Raw genomic sequence first — 21,059 nt, forward strand, 5'->3', positions numbered from 1 at the left:
CTACCCCCTATCTTTCCTGCAAAATCCCGGAGACCTCCAATCGCTCTCGTGAAAGCAAGTTTCCTCTTCTCTATTGCCGCTTTCCAGGATAACTTTCTATGTAGACAGATTCCCAAATATGTAAAGGCCTCCACTGTCTCCAGTCTTTGGTCCTCAATAAAGATGGGGCATGGTTTTTTTTAAAATCTTTTGTTACATAGCATGGTGTACGATTTTGCTATGTTCACTTTGAGGCCCCTGTCGTTCATGAAAGTCGTGAAAGCTGATACTGCTTTTTGTAGGCCCATTCTGGTCTGGGATAGAATCGCAGCGTCATCTGCATAAAGCAGGATTGGGATCGGTTGACCTCCTATTTTAGGGAAGTCGCACTCGATGGTTTTCAGATGCTCGCCGATCGCGTTTATATAAAGGGAGAAAAGCAGGGGGGCCAGAATTCACCCCTGTCTAACCCCTCTATTGATGTTAAATCATGGCGAGCACTCTCCCCTCAGTCCATATCTCACTCTGGCTCCTGCTTCACGGTACAAGGCCCTAATGAAAAGAAGGATTGACGGATCCATCCCGAAACGGTTTAAGATGTCCCATAGTTGGTCATGCTGGACACAGTCGAATGCTGAAGTGAGATCTATGTATGTTATATAGAGACTGTGCCTTTTGGTGTCGATGTATTTTGACTGGATTAGATGTAAATTGAGGACCTGTTCAATTGTACCTCTGCCAGACCGGAAACCATATTGTAATTTCGAGAGTATATCTTTCTCCTCTATCCAGGTGGTTAATCTTTTCAGGATTATGCGTCCAACAATTTTCATTAAGGTGTCGAGGATGGATATAGGCCTATAGCACGATGGCAAGTGCCTGTCTCCTTTTTTAAAAATTGGTATTACTATAGCCTCTCCCCAAGTTGGCAGGAGCTTTGTGTGGTTTATAGAGTTAAGGACAGAGGTCAGTAAGGGAGCCCAAAATTCCATCTCTGCCTTATACACATCCGCAGGGATTGCATCCGGTCCCGGGGCCTTCCCGGGCGGGCTTTCTTTGATGGCTAATTCCACCTCCTCAAGTGAAAAAAGGATTTGGCATGGACTATCCCGGGTTGAATTTATAGTCAATGGATCCGGGTTGAGGTTATTTAAACATACAGGTTTGGTGTAAAGCTTCTGGAAATGCGCCGCCCACATCTCTCCATTTATTGCCATGTCCAAGTTCCTCTCGGGCATTTTTACCCATGGCAAGGGGGAATTGATAAGTCTCCAAAAAGCTGACATGTCGGCCAACTGCGATGTTTCCACCAATTTCTGCCATGCTTCCTGTTTCAGTTCCTTTTTTCTCTGTTTTATGGCTAGACGATATTGATTTCTGGCCTGACGTATTTCTAATTGAGGTTTAGGTAGGACACGCAGCAAGTTCTTTAGAGAATTCAGAGCCTTCGTGCATTTTGAATCGAACCACCCATTTTGAGCAATGATACCAGTTTTGTACTGTCTCGTCATGAGTTCTTTCAAGGTTCCCTGAATTTTAGTGAAAGCATTACAGATATCATCGGGATTGTCCTTATTAGAAAGGCAGATATAAATCTCCTCCCTCCTTTTGTTGACAAAGTTCTTGAGGAGGTTTTTTGGGTTGATTTTATCCCATTTGACACAATATCCGTTTTTGGCTCCCAGCATAATTGGTTGTTCGTAAATATCTGTATGTGAGATCCGGCTCTGCGGTGGTCCCGGTAAATCTAAGGTCATAGACAGAGGATAGTGGTCACTGTGTGGATGGTCGAGTGTGTCCCAATCTCGTATTAACAATGCATGTGCTTTTGAAAATAATAAAAAGTCTATGATGGTGTTCCTGGCTCTGATATATGAATCACAGAAACCTGTGTTATGGGGAGCACTGTTCACTTATTCACAATGACGTGATTTTTGTTTTTCTATTAATCAACCATACATTCAATTCACTTTTAACAAAAATTAAACAGATTCTGTTTCATCACAAATTCAAAATTTTCATATGTCCACAGTCTTTTTTGAACAAACAGAAAGCCAAAACCAATTCCCAAATTAAAAGCTCATCACAAGATGGACGTTTTTCTTTTCTTCAAAAATGATTTTATTCTTCTCATTCATCCATAAACGCGACAGTCTGTGTTTTTCAAACAAATCTTCATAGTTCAACGAATACTGACATATCCCAATGCATTTCGGTATGCACCTTCGTCAGGGGAATGTATTCTAAATAACGAAAGATTATACGTCATTACCAAAAATTAAATCTTGTGTATATCCAATACATACACTATTTACAATTATACATGCCTTAAATTCCAAAACTTATTTAATGAACAACAACCAGAGAATCTCCTAATGTCATTTAAACATCTAGTGTGTATTAAAGAATTCATGCTCACAAAAGTTCACCTGCAACCTCCTAAATTAACCCAAAAAAACGTACTGCCAACCCAGTGCTACCACCACCTCATACTAGCTGTGATCCAATAATAACCAATAGCATACCGTAAATATCATGCACTTAAACAAATTCACAACTCCTACCTTCGCCAAATCAATTAAACTGAGAAAACGACCAGCTCCTTGGGTTAATTTAGGAGGTTGCAGGTGAACTTTTGTGAGCATGAATTCTTTAATACACACTAGATGTTTAAATGACATTAGGAGATTCTCTGGTTGTTGTTCATTAAATAAGTTTTGGAATTTAAGGCATGTATAATTGTAAATAGTGTATGTATTGGATATACACAAGATTTAATTTTTGGTAATGACGTATAATCTTTCGTTATTTAGAATACATTCCCCTGACGAAGGTGCATACCGAAATGCATTGGGATATGTCAGTATTCGTTGAACTATGAAGATTTGTTTGAAAAACACAGACTGTCGCGTTTATGGATGAATGAGAAGAATAAAATCATTTTTGAAGAAAAGAAAAACGTCCATCTTGTGATGAGCTTTTAATTTGGGAATTGGTTTTGGCTTTCTGTTTGTTCAAAAAAGACTGTGGACATATGAAAATTTTGAATTTGTGATGAAACAGAATCTGTTTAATTTTTGTTAAAAGTGAATTGAATGTATGGTTGATTAATAGAAAAACAAAAATCACGTCATTGTGAATAAGTGAACAGTGCTCCCCATAACACAGGTTTCTGTGATTCATATATCATTTCCAACTTGGCTAGGAGCTAGTCAAGATATGGGTTAGCACCGGGCAGTATATTTTGTTGATATTTAGAAAAATTGTTCCAATAGAGGAGTGCATATCGCTAACCATTGGTGTTCCTGGCTCTGCCATGAAAGGTTGGTTTGGAGGGGCATGGGATCTGTAGGAGCTCATTTACCAAATGTAGGTTAAAAGAGGTAACAAAGGTGTTAAAAAGGTCCCCTGACTTTGTATGCATAAAATGGCTGAAGGTGGGAAAACCAGGGTCTGAGGCATATGTATCATAAATGTCACAACCATCTCTTACTGTGTTTAAACAGATATGGCAGTTTAGATCGCCCGCAAGAAGAATTGCACATTCTCCGCCCAAGGTTTCTTTAATCGTGAGCAGGGCTTGATGTAAATTAACCAAGGCTTTCTCCAATTGGTCTACAAGGAGGTTATTGTAAAAATTGATAATTAGCAATGACAATGACGGGGCAATATCCAATGCAATTATCTGGAAGGAATCTTTCAATAGTGTTTTCCTGATCCTCTGACCGACTGATACACTAATATAGGTACATAGTCCCCCCTTGTGTCTGCCCTGTTTAGTCCCGGCAGCCGGTGAGTGGAATGTCTGAAAGCCTTGGAGATGGATAGGTGAGATCGCCCAAGTTTCCTGGAAACACAGGATGGAATACTGATTTACCACCTTTATCCAATCCGGCAAAATAGTTTTAGATGAAAGACCTGCTAGATTCCACGAGAGGAGCTGTAATTTGCCAGTTTCTTTCTTATCTTATCTGCCTTATTGTTAGTCTGACTTGGCATTTGTACTAATGGGAAGACAACTTAGACTTTTTTCTTTGCCCCTGTCAGTAGTTTGGACTCTGTTATTTGCCCCATTAATTGGGGAGTTTTTATTTGGGCCCTTTTCAGGATTAACCTGCGTATGATTGAGGTAGACGGTGCAGATAGTTGGGGCCCACAACAGAACGTCTGCCTGCAGCCACTGTTTCACGAGGGACATGAGCTACAGCAAATCCACTGCACACAACCAATGCTCCCAAATGGGGAGGGAACAAGTGAACTCCTAAAGCAAGAGGTGTTGTGGTTTGATGGTGAGGGTCAACGGCAAAACGTCTGCAGACAACCAGCATTTCAAGAAGACCAGAGTCTGCAGCTCAACACATGCCTGCAGGTTCTTTCTGATGCACATGAATTGCATCAGAACTGCAAGACCGAACCACTGCACCTTGAGACACTCAGTCCAGAGCGCGGCTATAAGCTAGAACCACCGAGTCCTGAGGACTACGATCAGAACTACAAGCAAGAACCACTGCACCCTGAGAACCAAGATGAGAACTCTGACCTACGACCCACATGTGCTGATGCACAGGGCCCATCTGGAGCCTCATCATTCCTGCCACAAAATGCTCCTGATACTGATGGAGCTATCGCTAGAGACCCACTGGAGAGAGGAAATACAGACGCAGATAGATTGCTGCTCAAAGCCATCCCAGGTATTTGTTTCGTACTGAATTAACATCCAGAATGTTGAGTAACTTGTACAGTTCTGAGGGAATGTAGCATAAAATATCTCCAAAGTGGATGTTTCCAGATTTTTAGTAAGACCTGCAGGGGGGCCTAATATGAGTTGTGTGGAGTGGCATCTTTGTGGGCACCTTGAGTACGGCAGAAGCGGTCATGTACCTAGTATCTCCTTTATTTTCGCCAAGTAGTTTCTCCTTCCCGTTATGTGATAGGCTAAGAATTGGGACTCTGCACATGAAAAATGACCTGAATTCTGGTCTGTGCATGAGACGCCGCATTCCAGGCTCAGGAACTCTGAGGAATTATGTGGTAGAATCTGTGATTTCAATGCAAGCACCGCGATACTCACCAATCCCCTCAGTGTGAGGTGAAAGTGAGGTGTTATTCACCGAGAGTAACATTGACCTTTTTTGTTGCTAGTGCAAACTAAAGCACTTTAGAGATGGGACTGGGTCTTTGTGATGTTCGCGTGTTCAGAATGTAGGAGGATTTCTGGGTCAGTCAGGGTCTGATGCTTAGAAGGGGAGGAAGGTAGTGTGAAGAGGACAAGTTATCTGTAAGTCAGGTCTGTAGTGGTGGAATGGGTAGGGTAAGACCCGCGGCACCCCAGAGCCTTCGATAAGAGGTGGTTGTTTTTCTGAAGTGTGTAGGTACACGTACATAGAACTGGGGGGCTTGCAGGTCAGAGAGGGCCGGCTGTATTATAACATACTACATCATGTAGAACAACGTACAAGGTCAAGGGAGGTTCAAGATTATGTGTGGTCTGTATGGTTATGTGCACAGTACAAGGTGGTCTGAATTTTAAGCTGGGTTAGTTGTATTACAGTATACAGGATTGGGTGATATATTTTCTTATGTTTATTTTATCTAATACTAGCAGCCCGTCCCGACGTTGTCCGGGAGCAACAGGCTTCCCCGACCCCGCCCGCCCCGACATTGTCCAGCAGCCCGGCCCCCACCCGGCCCGTCCCCGCCTACCCCCACCCCCGCCTGCCCCGACATGGGTCGCCTTACCTCAGCCGCCACTCCTCTCGCCTGTCCGCTGCTGATATACTGCTTTAAATATGTCTGTTCTTCTTTGCAGAGGTGTACAGCTGACTAATCCATTCTACAGAGTGTACATTGGCTGGGAAAGCTTACATCATAGCTAATGTTTTTGGCCTAGAGGTGTGTTAATGATTGCTGTTTCACCATAAAAACACAGGATCATTCTCTTTTCTCCTGCAGCCCGGGCCCCCGCCCAGCCCGTCTCCCGCCTGCCCCGACATGGTCCCCTTACCTCAGCCGCCGCTCCTCCCGCCTGCCCGCTTCTCGCACCGCCGCTGGCCTGTACGCTGCTCCTCACGTCAGCGCTCCTCCCCGCGCCATGTCCGCCGCTCCCTTACCTCAGCCGTCGCTCCTCCAGCCTGTCCGCTGCGCGCACCACCGCTGGCCTGTCCGCTGCTCCTTTCGTCAGCGCTCCTCCACCGCGCCATGTCCGCCGCTCCTCGTCGCGCTCCTGGACGCTGCTCCTCCCCGCGCTCCTGACTTGAGCACGCACGTCGCGGCCGGCGCTACTTCGGATGGACTACTTTTTTTTTACTGTAAATTTTTTAAATAACGTTTTATTTTTATTTATATAGCCTATAACCATCTACCCACCCTGACGATTCCAACGGTGTATCGGGTGTGTGGATTGGCGCTGTGGTTCCCGAGTTTACCCGCCTCAAAGGCTGAAAGTTCTTCCTTTATAATAGTAGTATAGATGGGCCCCATTATAAGGCCTCAGCTGTGTCTCCATAATGTCTCCTGTTACATTTCCCTCCATTTTTCCTCCCTCTAAGTCAGCAATATCAGCAATTACAGAAACTCTGCTGGAGGGTGGGTGAAGTAAATGGCAATTGCTCTGAGATATGTGGAATTACTGTGGAGATTTGGCATCTGATTCCCCCAGTAATTCCAGTGTACTATGATTACATAAGATTATTGGCTCTCTGATCATGTCTGTGCGAACAATGGCTTTACAATATCATATGTATCTTTTGAAGCCCATTCATCTTTCTTCCTTCTTTATATAGGTATTGTGTCTGAGGCCCTCTTTAGACATTTCAGTGCACATTACAAGGACCAAATCATGCAAATTTCTGCCTCTCTGCACAAAATGGTGCAATGCAGTGTGTTGCAATAAGCTGAAAGCATAGCCCTTGCAGCATCTTCCACTTTGATACCGGCATGAAAAATCCTGATTCACCAATCTTTTCATCCTCTCTGCTTAGCCATTACTCTGTGGGTGATGACGACTAGCACATTTATCTTGAAACCGGTTCCATCCAAATACTGCTTTATTTCCCTCAAGATAAATTGTTCACCATTATCCGATACCAATTCACACAGAAAACCCTCACTTCCATGTACGAATCATACTTTCAACCAATTTGACATGTACTCCACAAGCACAATGGCAAATTTCTGATGCACAGGAAGCATCTGAAACATACCTAAAAAATCATTACATTCATTGCCCCGCACTCTGTCAGGAAAACCCACTTCTGTCATAAGCAGAACTCTGTATATCATCCATTTATCATTTTGCAGACAACTGGTAATTCTCTCTAATGAGTTTTTCCACATCCCTCTCCATGTCAGGCCACTAGTATTGCATTGTCAGTCGTTTGCTGCTAGATATCACACCTAAATGTCCTTCACGGCTCACCTCTGACAGAATAAACTTCGCTATCGGTCTGCAGTTCACACAACAAATCGTTTTTCTTTTGGCTATCCTTTCCTCATGAAATTAATCACTTTCAATAAAATAGAATCTTCATCCAATGTGTTTCTCTACTTTTACACACACACGCACACGCACACACACACACACACACACTCACTCCACTCACTCACTCACTCACTCACTCACTCACTCACTCACTCACTCACTCACTCACACTCACTCACTCACTCACTCACTCACTCACTCACTCACTCACTCACACACACACACACACACACACACACACACACACTCACACTCTCTCTCTACCCGGCCAACAAATACTTGCTGCAGTACATTCCACATCTTCGCAGTCATTCTCTTTGTTCTCATGTTCCACATCTTCCTGCCCTCAGGGCAGTCGAGGCAAGCAATCAGTATTTTTTTTCCTCTCTCCTGCAGTGTGTTCAACCTCAAAATGATGTTTTAAAAGTTTCAAACTTAACCTCACCAACCTGGCAGTAGCCTGCTGGTGTTCACATTATTACCATTCAAAAAAGGTTGATTATCAGTTCATAGTCTGAACTTGGTCCCACATAAGGATGACTTAGCCAGGTCATTTATAGATTTATTTCTGATCTAATGAGTGAATTTTCGGTTGAGATCAGATTTTGACTGTCTCTGGATTAATCTTTTAGACATTTCCCTACTTCCGTCCCACAGCAGGGAAAGGTCATCTATATCCCCGATCCAAATCAGCGCATGGTTTGTCATGTTTTCATTTCGTGATGTCCAGACCACCTGTTATGTGCCCGGGTTAGGCCCATGTATCGAAGTGGCTAATTTCATATATTGTCCAATGTTTTACAGGATCATTTCATGCTTGCACATATTTGCATGCATGACAATGTTGGATTCGTATCTCTGAAACTACTTTGTTTACACATCTAGCTTCGCACAACATTGTCACGATGCCTTGAACACTAAGTACAAGGCCTCTTGACGCACTATTGACAAATGTCATCTCTATCTTCATCCACAGGGTGACAGGGCTATCTACATATCTATAACATTGTCTAACCTGTACGTACATCACAAGATGCTCTCTATTATAAATAATGAGCATCCCAATAGATTAGTGGAGGAGGCGCTACAGCTGACACCCAGGGTCCGTGCGGGCTGAGACTTCACTGTGCAGCGGGCTGGCATCTCTGTGTGGGGGTGTTCAGTTTGTAACCAATTTGTGGCCTGCATTCTCTCCTGTCAGGTCCCTTACTGGGGATTCTTGGCTTCACACCCACACACACTCTAGGTACACGCAGAGTAGGGAGTGCATAGTAGGAGTACGCCAAAGCTAGGGCGACTGCCTCCGGAATCTGGGGATCACGGTTCGATTCCCGGCACCAGCGGCAGATTCTAATTTCTAATTTAAAACATTTATAAAGCGCAGCGTGCACCGAACGGTTTCTTGGCGCTAATAGAGGGTAATGGCTACAGAGACAAAAATGAGAACCGGTGGTAGAGCCGGGAAGGGAAAATTACACATGAAAAGCCTGTTTAAAAAGGAACGTTTTTAGATCCTTACGGAAGGATACATAATGGGTAGCCGCACGAAGGTGATCTGGGAGGGAGTTCCAAAAAGTGGGGGCCAAGGTGGAAAAGTTGGACCCACCCCACTTTTTGCGTCTGAAGCGTTGGATTTGAAGGAGGGACTTGGTGGAGGAACGAAGTTCTCTGGGGGGAACATATTCTTTTAATAATGAGAAAATGAAGGCGGGGGCGGTGCCTTGACGGGCCTGGAAGACCATGCAGGCGGTTTTAAACAGAGAGCGTTCCTTAACAGGGAGCCAGTGGAGCTCCCTGAGGAGGGGTGTGGAGTGGTGGTAACGTGGGAGACCAAAGACCAGCCGGGCAGCTTGGTTTTGGACCAACTGTAACCTCCTCAGACTGTATGCTGGTATGCCATTGTAAAGAGCATTGGCATAATCCAGCCGTGATATCACTAGAGCGGCCATGATCATTTTGAGTGCCTGAGGGGAAAAGAAGCGGGCGACAGTGCGAATAGTTCGGAGGGTGAGGAAACAGGAGGAAACTACCGAGCTAATTTGAGAGTGAAGGGTGAGCTGATTATTCATTTTGACCCCCAGTGTTTTGACCGTGGTAGAAGGGGTGGGGGCGGGACCAAGGGTTGAGGGCCAGAAGAGAGAGTTCCAGGGACTGGAAGAACCTCCGGTAAGAACCAGCTCGGTCTTGTCCGGGTTCAGCTTACGATGGTTATGGTTCATCCAGTCCCTGATGAATGTCATAGTGTGCTGGAAGCTGGAGGCAGAGAGGGGAGAAGAGGATAGATCAAAGATGAGCTGGAGGTCATCCGCGTAATTATACACGGTGACCTCCAGCTGCTGAAGAGCAAAGATGAGGGGGGAGATATAAAGATTAAATAGTAGGGGAGACAAGGAAGAACCCTGGGGGACACCACACGTGACGGGTAGTGAAGTGGTTGTGAAGTCTCCTAGTCGGACCGCCTGGGTGCGGTCCCTCAGGAAGGAGGAAAGCCACACCAGGGCGGATCCCTCAATTCCAGCCGCCTTGACACGGGACAATAAGATGGTATGGCCTACCGTGTCAAATGCGGCGGAGAGATCGAGGAGTACCAGCGCCTGGTGTTTGTTGTTATCCATACCCTTCCTGAGGTTGTCTAGGACTGATACCACGACTGATTCAGTCGAGGGCCTAGGTCGAAAGCCAGCCTGGCGGGGAGCCAGTCCCCCATTGGCCTCTACGTGGGTGCTGAATACCGCGGTGACATAGCGCTCCAGCACCTTGCCCAGGTAGGGCAGCAGGGAAATGGGGCGGTAATTTGCTGAGATGGATGGGTCAGTGCCAGGCTTCTTTAGAATGGGCACTATGGAGGCTGATTTGAGCGCGGGGGTCACTACTCCCTGCGCTAGGGAGCTGTTAAGGAAGGTGATGGGAGGTTCAGGACAAGAGGAATAGATTTGTTGGAGGACTCGCGCCGGACAGATGTCAGCCGGAGAACCTGATTTTACTTTGGGGAGTATCTCTAGGAATACCTCTTCAGTGAGGGGAGGGATAGAAGTAAGAAGGTTTTGAATAGTAGGAGGAGAAGGGTCAACAAAAGCAGGGGGGGGGATGTTGGCCCTAATGGTAGCAATCTTGTCAAGAAAATAGGTGTTTAGTTGGTTGCATAGAGGCTGGGATGGGGGGATTTGAGGTGAAGCCCTATCGGAGTAGGCCAGGTCCTGCACTATGCCGAAGATCTCCCTAGATTTATTTTCAGCAGACAAAATTCTTGCAGAGAAATAAGAAGTTTTGGCAGCAAGGATTGCGGTCTTGTAGTTGGCGAGTGATGTCAGGTAAAGAGTTTTAAGTGAGGGGCAGTAATTTTTCCTCCAGTGCCTTTCTGCCTGTCGAGCGAACAGTTTTAATTCTTTTAGGTGGTCATTGAACCACCTGTTAGACTCCTTGGGTCGCCGAACGGAAATGCGACGCAGGGGAGCCACTGAGTCACAACCCATAGTCAGCCAGGTGTTGATGGTGTTGGCTTGAGAGTCGGACGGAAGACCAGAGAGGGATGGGATAGTGTTCCGAAGGTGGGACGTCAGGGTGGGAAAGTCAACTCTGTTCCAATTACGCGCCCAGGTATTTTTGGCGTGGGGAACTTTGGGCACAGAGTTGATAGAGATGGAGAAGGAAATAAGGGCATGGTCGGACCAAGGGCAAAGGGAAATCGTCACCGGGGAAACTTGAAGGTTAAGGGACCAGACCTGGTCAAGTGTGTGACCGTGAGAGTGAGTGGGGACAGAGATGTGCGACATAAAATTTAAAGATGTGAGAGACTCAGTAAATTCTTTCGAGGCTGTGCACTCAGAAGGGTCCGAGGGCCAGTAATTAAAATTCCCTAGTACCAAGACCGATGCATAGTTGACCACCATATTGGCTAGTAGGTCTTGAAAAGCCGGCAAAAATAGAGGCGAAGGCTTGGGAGGACGGTACATTAGGAGACAGGTGAAGGGGGGGGAAAAGGCGAGGGAACGAACTGTAAGGAATTCAGTGGGAGGAATGGGGGGAGAGGGAATGGTTTGAAAATTTAGTTCCGATCGAGCGATTATCGCCACTCCACCACCAGCCCTGCCTGCCGAACGATCAGCACGTAAGGCCACATAGGAGGGGGGGAGGGTAGCCAAGAGAACGGGAAGGGAGGAGTCGCAGAACCAGGTTTCGGTCAAGAGCAGTAAGTCAGGCTTTTCAGAATCGAGCAAGACAAAGAGCTCATGATGGTGCTTGACCGCTGACCTGGTGTTAAGTAAAAGAATGGATAGTGACGGAGTCGGGGGAAGAGGGTCAGGTGGGAGAGGGCATTGTGGGGGAGAGGCGGACAAAGAAAACGGCAGAGTAGGAGTGGAAGAAGGTACAAGGCCTAATGAGATAATGTGTCTACGGACACAAACCGAGAGTGGCCAGTGGCCTTGGAGGGTGGTAAGCTCCTCAGAGGAGTAAGAGATGAATTTGGCGTGGGGTCGTGCCCCTAGCCCCGTCCGGCCGCGGACGGGCACAGACGGGCTTGCCTTAGGCGCGCCTTCGGCGCGCAAGCGGCGCGCCCGCTGCGCACGTCCGCTGCGCGTTCTGTGGTTGCACATTTGATATAGGAGGCCTCAAGGGCGGGAAGGGGGCGTGGCCTAGCGGTGGGCGTGGCCAGCAGCAAAGGACGCCGGTGTAAGGGGTCACGTGAGCGCTAGATCTGCTCCGTGATGCCCTAAAGTGCAAGAGTGCTATACAAAGTTAAAATACAGTTTTAAAAGGTAAGCAGGTCTGAATTATAGCAGCAACAGCGTCTACTCCCGGCTTTTCGCCTCAGGAGACAACCCAACCGAGCGCTCGTAGATCAGCGCTTAAGTAGGGCGGGAAGGGGGCGTGGCCTAGCGGTGGGCGTGGCCAGCGGTGAAGGACGCCGGTGTAAGGGGTCACGTGAGCGCTAGATCTGCTCCGTGATGCCCTAAAGTGCAAGAGTGCTATACAAAGTTAAAATACAGTTTTAAAAGGTAAGCAGGTCTGAATTATAGCAGCAACAGCGTCTACTCCCGGCTTTTCGCCTCAGGAGACAACCCAACCGAGCGCTCGTAGATCAGCGCTTAAGTAGGGCGGGAAGGGGGCGTGGCCTAGCGGTGGGCGTGGCCAGCGGCGAAGGACGCTGGTGTAAGGGGTCACGTGAGCGCTAGATCTGCTCCGTGATGCCCTAAAGTGCAAGAGTGCTATACAAAGTTAAAATACAGTTTTAAAAGGTAAGCAGGTCTGAATTATAGCAGCAACAGCGTCTACTCCCGGCTTTTTGCCTCAGGAGACAACCCAGATTAGCCCAGCACGATGTGATTCTGGGCAATAGCTTGCTTAATCTTCCCGACGGCCCCCAACGCCTACAGACCCTTACGGGTGATTGTGCGCTTTACAAATGTGGATTATATTATACTAGCAGCCCGTCCCGATGTTGTCCGGGTATGAAATAGAATGTGTGTATTTGGCAAGGGCAATTTATTTTAAAATCTCGTGGTAGACAACATTTTTTGTTTCATTAGAATAGGGACGAAGAAGGCCCAGCTGCAGCCCTGGTTGATGTTAGCAGGCGCGTGTAATTGGTAAAGTGATCCGCCGCCTGAGCCCGGCTACAGCCTTGGTTGATGTTAGCAGGCGCGTGTAGTGTCGTTGAATGAGAGAGTTATCAGCCGCGGGTAAATCCGTTTAATGAGCGAGTTGAGTGACAGCGAGTAGGAGAGGCTGCAGTAATTGTCCCCGCAGACACGCTCATTTGCGTGTTCCCCCGCTTGAGGCCCAGATGCAGGCCTGTTTGATGTTAGCAGGCGCGTGTTCCCCCGCTTGAGGCCCAGCTGCAGCTCTGGTTGATGTTATCAGGCGCGTGTAATTAGTGTACTGATCCGCCGCCTGAGCCCGGCTAGAGCCCTGGTTGATGGTAGCAGGCGCGTGTAATTTTGTTAAATGAGAGAGTTCAGTAACAGCTCGCAGGAGAGGCTGCATTAACGTTACTTACCAGGCCTCCAGTTGAACGCGTTTGTCATGCCCCCAGCACACGGCCAGAGCAGACGATCTTCTGATTAATGTACGACCCACATGGCATGAAGGGCGGAACGTAGCACACGCCCCCAGCGTTTCTCACGCCCCCAGCGTGCCCCTTGATGCGGCGCAATTGCGTTCACATGGCATGAAGGCCGGACACACGCCCCCAGCGTGACCCTTGATGCTGCGCAGCAACGTATTTGGCGCTTGGATGTACGACTCACATGGCATAAAAGGCGGACACACGCCCCCAGCGTTTGTCACGCCCCCAGCGTTTGTCACGCCACCAGCACACGCCCACAGCCCACGATGTGATGGCCGTACCACACGCCCCCAGAGTTAGTCATGCCTCCAGCCAACGCCCACAGCACAACAGAGACACGCCCAGAAGGGACTACTTTGCTGGCACGGTTCTTTTACCTTTTAAATGTATAGAGGAGTTGGCCTAACGGCTAAGGCGCTCGACCTCGGACCTGGGGATCTGGGTTCGAGTCTTGGTAACGACGTCAAACCTCCTGTGATTCTGGGCAAATCACTTAATCTCCCCGTGCCTAACAAAAATTAATGTGTGTCCTCATGTAATGTAACTGGTGCTATGTAAAGCGCTCTGATACCTGATTCAGTGTGGGTCAAGTTTGCGCTATATAAAACTCTGCAAAAAAAAAAAATACAATATGGTGGCTGTCTGCATAGCCTATGTCCTTCTGCTGCAACTGCCCTTTCCAACGCTGTATTGGGTGTTGTGATTGGTGCTGTGGTTACTGTGATTACCCGCCTCAAAGGTTTGGGCTCTCTCTTTATAATATTAGTATGAATTGCTTATATGCCTGCATATATACACTGTTTTAGCACCATGGTAGAACTATATCTACTATTACGTGCTTGTAATCACTTACAGCTGCTTCGGTCTACTGATTATTGCAGCTTATGTATTCTATACAAGAATAACGTTGGTTCAATAAATATATTGAAAACGTCCCACTGTGTATTCTCTGTATATTTCTCTGAGAGCAAGTAAGCTTGAGTGACTGAGCGAAAGGTTCTGTTCTGTTTCCAAGATCCCTGAGGGGTCAGGGTTGTCACGTTCAGTGGTTGCCAGAAACCATTCGCTTCCTGGTAAGGTTAGGGAGTCTTATAGTGGCACTGTGAGCTAGCTGGTCTCTAGGCCAACTCATCCTGCGGAGGTGCCCGGAGCCAGTCTAGGCACTAATCCAAAGTTTATGTTGTCCAACAAACGCGCAGGTCCTACGGATTAGTGGGAACTACACGACACACCTGTTCCTTCCACCAGACCACAAATACATTTGCAGAGCTGGGAGAGCAGGTGCCCATTGCTGTCCCTGAGATTTGTCTGTAATATCTATCTTTAAATATGAAATTATTGTTATTTTGGCAAAAGTCATGGTCCCAAGCATCCATGTATAGTCATATGGAGATATTGGTCTATTGCAAAAAGCATTTTTGTAGGCTCTTAGACCTTGCGTGTGTTGTACACATAATTAGCAAGATCACATCCTAGGTAGTTGTCAAATATGATTGTCTCCATTGTGTATCTTTTGTGGAAAATTCTCTCTATCTATACAATATGATGGGAGGCTCTCCACAAGAATCAGCAATAAATGGTTTTTAGTTTATTGCTGTGCTTTCCAGTGAGCTATTGTTGGAGGGCACTATACGCCCCCCTTGTTCTTGCATACATTTGATAGAAGGAAAAAGCATGGTACAGTAGAGGGTAGTGTTTTACACAAATGAAAATGTTGCCATTCCCGTTTCACAACAATCGTATTTAATAATTATTGAAAAGTCTTTTGTTCATAATTGCAAACAATCATTAAACCACATTCTTGCCCTTTATCGTATGACATTGGTTCTTATGTTGTCATTACGGGATGTGTTAATGGCCTCCCTTTGTCCATTACTCAAGTTGGATCTGATTCTTCCCTTCTTGCCTTGACTGGTGAACAATTTATTTGAACAAGTCTTTGGCGACCGAGTCACTAAAGACATCCAGATTATCATGAGGCAAGGAGGAGTTATATGCAGCTTGCTTTTTGAAGCGAGTTAGGCTTCCCTGATCTATCTGTGCCCTCTTTCCAAGCAACGCTTCCCGCTCTTTCGTTGCACATATATTTCCATTATCCAGATCAGCCAATGTCATGAAGTATCAGCGTCTCTTGAACACAAGTCATGATTTCTGTATTGGGCCCCCCTATTCTCATGTTCATTGGCTTGGGTCTGATTTTATGTTGGTATCTTTGAAACGGAAATATGTCAATTCTACATGAACTGTAATCTAAGTCCCTCCTGGGGCAAAATTATAAGCCAAGGTTGTGGATATTTAGTTCATCCATTGTCAGTTAATGTTGTGATGATTTAATAATCATATCTCGCCTTGCTCTATCACCTTTCTCTTCCTATTGGGTGAGTTATCTTTTTGTCTTCCATTTGCTCTTTCCTGTCTTTCTCTTCCTTTGTTTGTGCCTCTTGCTTTTGTTTTTCCTTTTTTATGATATTCCATTGTCCGTCCTTGTCTTAGTAACCCGTACTCAGCGTAAAAAGTGGCAAGTAGGTTTTTTTCCTAGGTAGTTGCTAGCAGAGTCGTCTGAGTCACCTTCTGAGCTTGATTCCTCTGTCAAAAGTTCCTGTCGTCTTTGTGTCAATGGAATTTTGACTGCTGTCCTTACTTATTCGTATCATCTTACAAAGTTTAAGACTCTTCCAGGACAGTAGTAAAATTTCGTCTTTTGTAGCTATTACCTCTTTCTTATCACTTGTTCATCATTCTCGTTGTACTTAAGTTCAGCGCTTATTTTCAAGTGCAACACATGTGAGGTTGGAGAACTCCATCAGACTGCAGACTTAGAACTGTAACAAAAAAAACAAGTTAGCAGGCCTTTTCCATGTATGAACTCATGATCTGGAACAACATCCCTGTATCCATCAGGACCGCCCGACATTGCTCCCGTTTAGGTAAGAGTTGAGGACTTCCTTCTTTAAAAATAATTTATGTTCATCTTTGGCTCTAGCTTCAGGCTAGGTTTGCAGTATAGAAATAACATATAGATCCATACATACAGAAGCTGGCCTAGCCTACACTAATGTTTGAATACTTTTGAAAAAACTCTTGTGAAAATGTTCATGGTAGAGTTGAGAATGGTTATCCCACCAGAGCACCCCTGGCATCCAGTTAAGATTTTAATGTTGTTTTATCAAGAGTAACAAGTCCACCTTTTAAGCCACTACATCACTGCAAGCCTTAATGTGGATAGTTGTCTACCTAGTAGCAGTCTCTTCCTCAAACAGTTAGCAAACTACATGACCCATTGGTAGTTTGACAGTTCCTGCAAGTTTACAAAGACAAAGTTAAATATGCATCCAGTGTTAAACATGCACTCATGCTATACATTATCAGAATTGAAAATGTATGAAAAATAGGGCAGTTTTTTGCACCGGCACAATTTGGCATATGGTTTTCTACTCGTGTAGAGACTAGGGGTGGCCGTAATTTGCGTAATCGTGTTACGCAAAGCTCAGCGTAAAAATATGCCGTGAGCACGCAGAATTCTGCAAACACGCGGAATTGCTTCCTCTGCTCCTTCACAATGCTTTTTTCCTGTTCACGAACGTTGTTTGCGTGCTCGGGGGGAAATCTCTTGCGAACACACATTTTGAAAGCGTGAACAAGCAAAAAATTCTACAAAGCCGCGGATCGCGGAGGTTTTGGCAATTCCACTTTCTCCGCGGAATGTGAAATTACCCAAATTCCACAAATTCCGCAAGTTGAACTGAATTTACCACCCAGGTCGAGCGGAGACACCACATAGAAATACCACAGGCTGAGTCCACATGTGATAAAGATTCAACCATGGGTTTTCTACCCAACATACCTCTAGTAGATAATTTGTAAAGCAGAAACATTTGGTTCTGTGCATCCTTTCATAAAATATTTCTCTGGTGACATCAACATATTCGGTCGTTGAGGTATGTGGGTCCGATGTTCTTGAGGGATTTGTAGGCGTGGGTGAGGAGTTTGAAGGTGATCCTCTTCTCGACGGGGAGCAAGTGGATGCTTCGTAGATGTTGGGTCATATGTTTGTGGCGTGGTGTCCCTAGAATGAGCCTGGCTGTGGCGTTCTGGACCTTACCGGTTCTTTTAAGTTATGGCACAACCTGTGATGTGCCACAGCTTGCTGCAAATGGAAAATGTTACTCTCTTGCAAATACTGTCAGTTTGTCATGTTGCAGGCTCACATGCATCACCCACTTGCTGTATGGTAGGAAAGTATACAGGTTGCTCAGATTAAGCAGTTTATTTTTTTTATTTTACACATATAAGCAGTTGTACTCCGATGGAGAAAACAACACAATGATTTTAATTGGAGTCTGCGCACTGATGCATTATGCCTTTCTGGTATGGGATTACGAGTCGTTCTCCAGAACTCAATCTTAAATTAGTTATTTTTAGTAGTCAGGACCCAACCCATGAGAGGTCACCATATGTGAACTGTAGTACTACAGCAGCAAATGATTGTTTACAGGTAGTAACATTTTCCTTCCTTCCTAGATATTACTGTCCACCTTTCTCATATTATAACCGTGCATTTCTTTCAAGAAATTTTTCCCATGTATAATTCTCAGTGTTCATTTTATTCTGCAGCACAGCAGTCGCAGACAGAAAGTATGAATGGGAAAGAAAAACGTAAAGCTTCTGGAGGAAGGATGAATTTTTCTTATAAAATGAATGAAGGAAAACACCAAGGAATACAGAGGAGTGAGAATTTTAACAATCAAACACTACTTACATGGCAGAAAAGAATAGGCACCAGTCTAAGAGCTTATGCCTGTGCTGAGTGTAAGAAAACATTTACTGGAAAGACGCATTTTTTACTGCACGAACAAACGCACACAGATCGGTATCCCTACACCGAGCATGAAATGAGGTTTGCTGATAAGGCAACACATGAAAAAACTCACAAAGGAGAGCGGCCCTTTCACTGCAATATCTGTGAGAAAAGTTTTACTCAGAAGGGAAATCTTCTACAACATCAAAGCGTACACACAGGAGAGAAGCCTTATCACTGCACTGTGTGTTCTAAACCCTTTTCTCAGAAGGCGACCCTTGTACGGCATCAAAGAACTCACACAGGAGAGAGGCCTTATCACTGCACTGTGTGTTCCAAACCCTTTTCTCGGAAGGCACACCTTGTACTGCATCGAAGAACACACACCGGAGAGAGGCCTTATCACTGCACTGTGTGTTCCAAGAGGTTTTCTCGAAAGGCGACCCTTGTACAACATCAAAGCGTACACACAGGAGAGAGGTCTTATCACTGCACTGTGTGTTCCAAGGGCTTTACTCTTAAGGCAGCTCTTGTACGCCATCAAAGCATACACACAGGAGAGGGGCCTTATCACTGCACTGTGTGTTCCAAGAGATTTTCTCGGAAGGCGACCCTTGTACGGCATCAAAGCATACACAGGCCAGAGGCTTTATCACTGCACTGTGTGTAGCAAGCGATTTGATCTTAAGGCAAGCCTTGTACGCCATCAAAGAACACACAGGCGACGGCCATGACGCCGTACAGGATATGGAAACTGCTGTAAACAAAAGGTGTTGCTCAGTAACCTCAAATAACACATACAAGATGGAATCCTTCTCGAAGCACTGCCAAAAAACCTTCATTTAAAAAAAGAAATGTGATCTTTTACATCATCTAAGAATCTACAGCTAATGTTAGACCTCTTATGACATCTAACAATCCTTCTGGGCTGAGATCATTCCTTTGCTCTGAATGTCAGAAGAGCTTTCAGTTAAAGGACAAACTCTAACATTTGCAGCGACTCCAAACAGAATAAGGGTTCTTCAACGTCCCTAACGTCACTTCACCAAGCAACAAACTTCACAGAGGCTGCTTAACTGCGAATTAAACCTGTCAGACTCTCATGAAATGTGTGCAATGTTGAGGACATGTTACCAAGTGTGGATCATAAACTATCCTGATAGACATAACTTCTGGGACTCAACAAAAAATTATTGAAAGACCTGAGCACATGGGAAAAAGAAACCAGGAGAAGAAATACGAATCAAAAACCACTTGAGGACAAAAAATATAAACTCCTTCCATCACTAAAGCAGAAACGTCTACTCCCTATCAGTATCTTCAGACCGGCTGTGTAAATATTCTGTACAACCCATCCAGGCTGAGAGAACAGAAGAGGATTCATGGCTGTCTAGATTCTAACAACTTGCAAAGGTGGCACCAACCATATAATTCTGCAGTTTCAACTGCCGAGACTGTGACACATTTCACAATGTTTTGAGATGGTTTATTCTGGTGAGAATTTTCTTTTTTTTTTATAATCAATTTTATTATCATTTTGAAAAGAAAAAAAAAGACAGCTTACCTCTTACACAGTAAAGCCAATTCCATCTCCAACAGACAGTAAAAAACCCCACTGTGTGGGTAGGAGTATTTATGCAAGCCACCCAAGCTGGAAAGCAGCACCCCGTTAGATGGGAGAGACAAAGCTGGCAATTTAAAACAGTAGGTTCAGCCATTTGCCCCAAACCCTATGGCACCTTCTGGGACAACCATGTTCCTCCTGGGCCACTCACCAATCCACTCCCTGGTGCGACTTTCGCAGGGTAGGGGGGTTGGGCTGGGCCCAGGCTGCAGCAATATCTCATTTAGCCACAGCGACCGCCGTTCCTTGAAAATGTTTGTCCGCTCTAGAGCAGTCCAAACCTTTAAATACACCCAGGAGAAGAAGTAAAGGATTGTGTGGAACCTGCCAAGCCAAGGTCTGTGTGAGCTCAGATTTCACCTCGGACCAGAATGGGTCAAGGCCTGGGCAAAGCAAACTATATGGTAGAAGTCGGCCGGAGTTTGGCCGCTATTTTGGTCAGAATTATATACCAAAAAACTAACGTTCACATACATTACAAAACAAAGCAGATTGTCCGATAAAGACACTGTAAGGAGTATTTCATCTCAGTGTGTGATGTGTTTTGTGAGGTCAATTGTGTCCTGTTCTAGTGTGAGGGGTGAGATTGACAACTAGACAAAGGACACTGCCGCAGTGAGCTGTTTGCCAAGAATGTCTTATTTTATGCAATAAAACGTTGCTAATAAACCAATCTGCCTGCCTGTTCCATGTGGTGATGAGACTGGAGATACTTCAAACTCATCAGTACGTTCAGAGTGTCTGTTTTCTATCTTGGTGATTAGTCTGTCCCGGAAGAGGGTGGGGAGGAACTTACGCCCCCCTGCAGACCTTCCACCACCCGCTCCAAAGATGTGAGGCTTTCCAGTGTGTAGTTCGCTCCATCGCTGTGTTTATTAGAGTAGTGCAAGCGTTACAAGTACACTTTGCACTGTTGATGTTTCAGAAGACAACTTTTGAAGTTTAATAGTGTAATTGCTTTGGGAATACCTTTGTCCCTTGGACCTTTCCCTTCACTGAGCATATTGGTTGGCTTAAAGTAGTCTGAATACTCTGGGCACTGTGCCATCTGTGAGCGCACAAGGCGTGCCTCCAAACTATTATATGGAAGCAACAGCACTAGTGTATGAAG

The 21,059-nt window shown here is 45.5% G+C and overlaps 1 protein-coding gene across 1 annotated transcript; it reads left to right on the top strand.

Moving 5' to 3' along the window:
• Positions 1-4,099: 4,099 nt before the first annotated feature.
• Positions 4,100-19,147, top strand: LOC144804489 (uncharacterized). Its single transcript, XM_078671914.1, has 2 exons — positions 4,100-4,670; positions 18,141-19,147. The coding sequence occupies exons 1-2, from the start codon at positions 4,100-4,102 to the stop codon at positions 18,992-18,994; spliced, it is 1,425 nt and encodes a 474-aa protein (XP_078528040.1). The 3' UTR covers positions 18,995-19,147.
• Positions 19,148-21,059: the final 1,912 nt, after the last annotated feature.

The sequence above is a fragment of the Lissotriton helveticus genome, chromosome 1_2 (genome assembly GCF_964261635.1).
Source record: "Lissotriton helveticus chromosome 1_2, aLisHel1.1, whole genome shotgun sequence".
Taxonomy (NCBI): domain Eukaryota; kingdom Metazoa; phylum Chordata; class Amphibia; order Caudata; family Salamandridae; genus Lissotriton; species Lissotriton helveticus.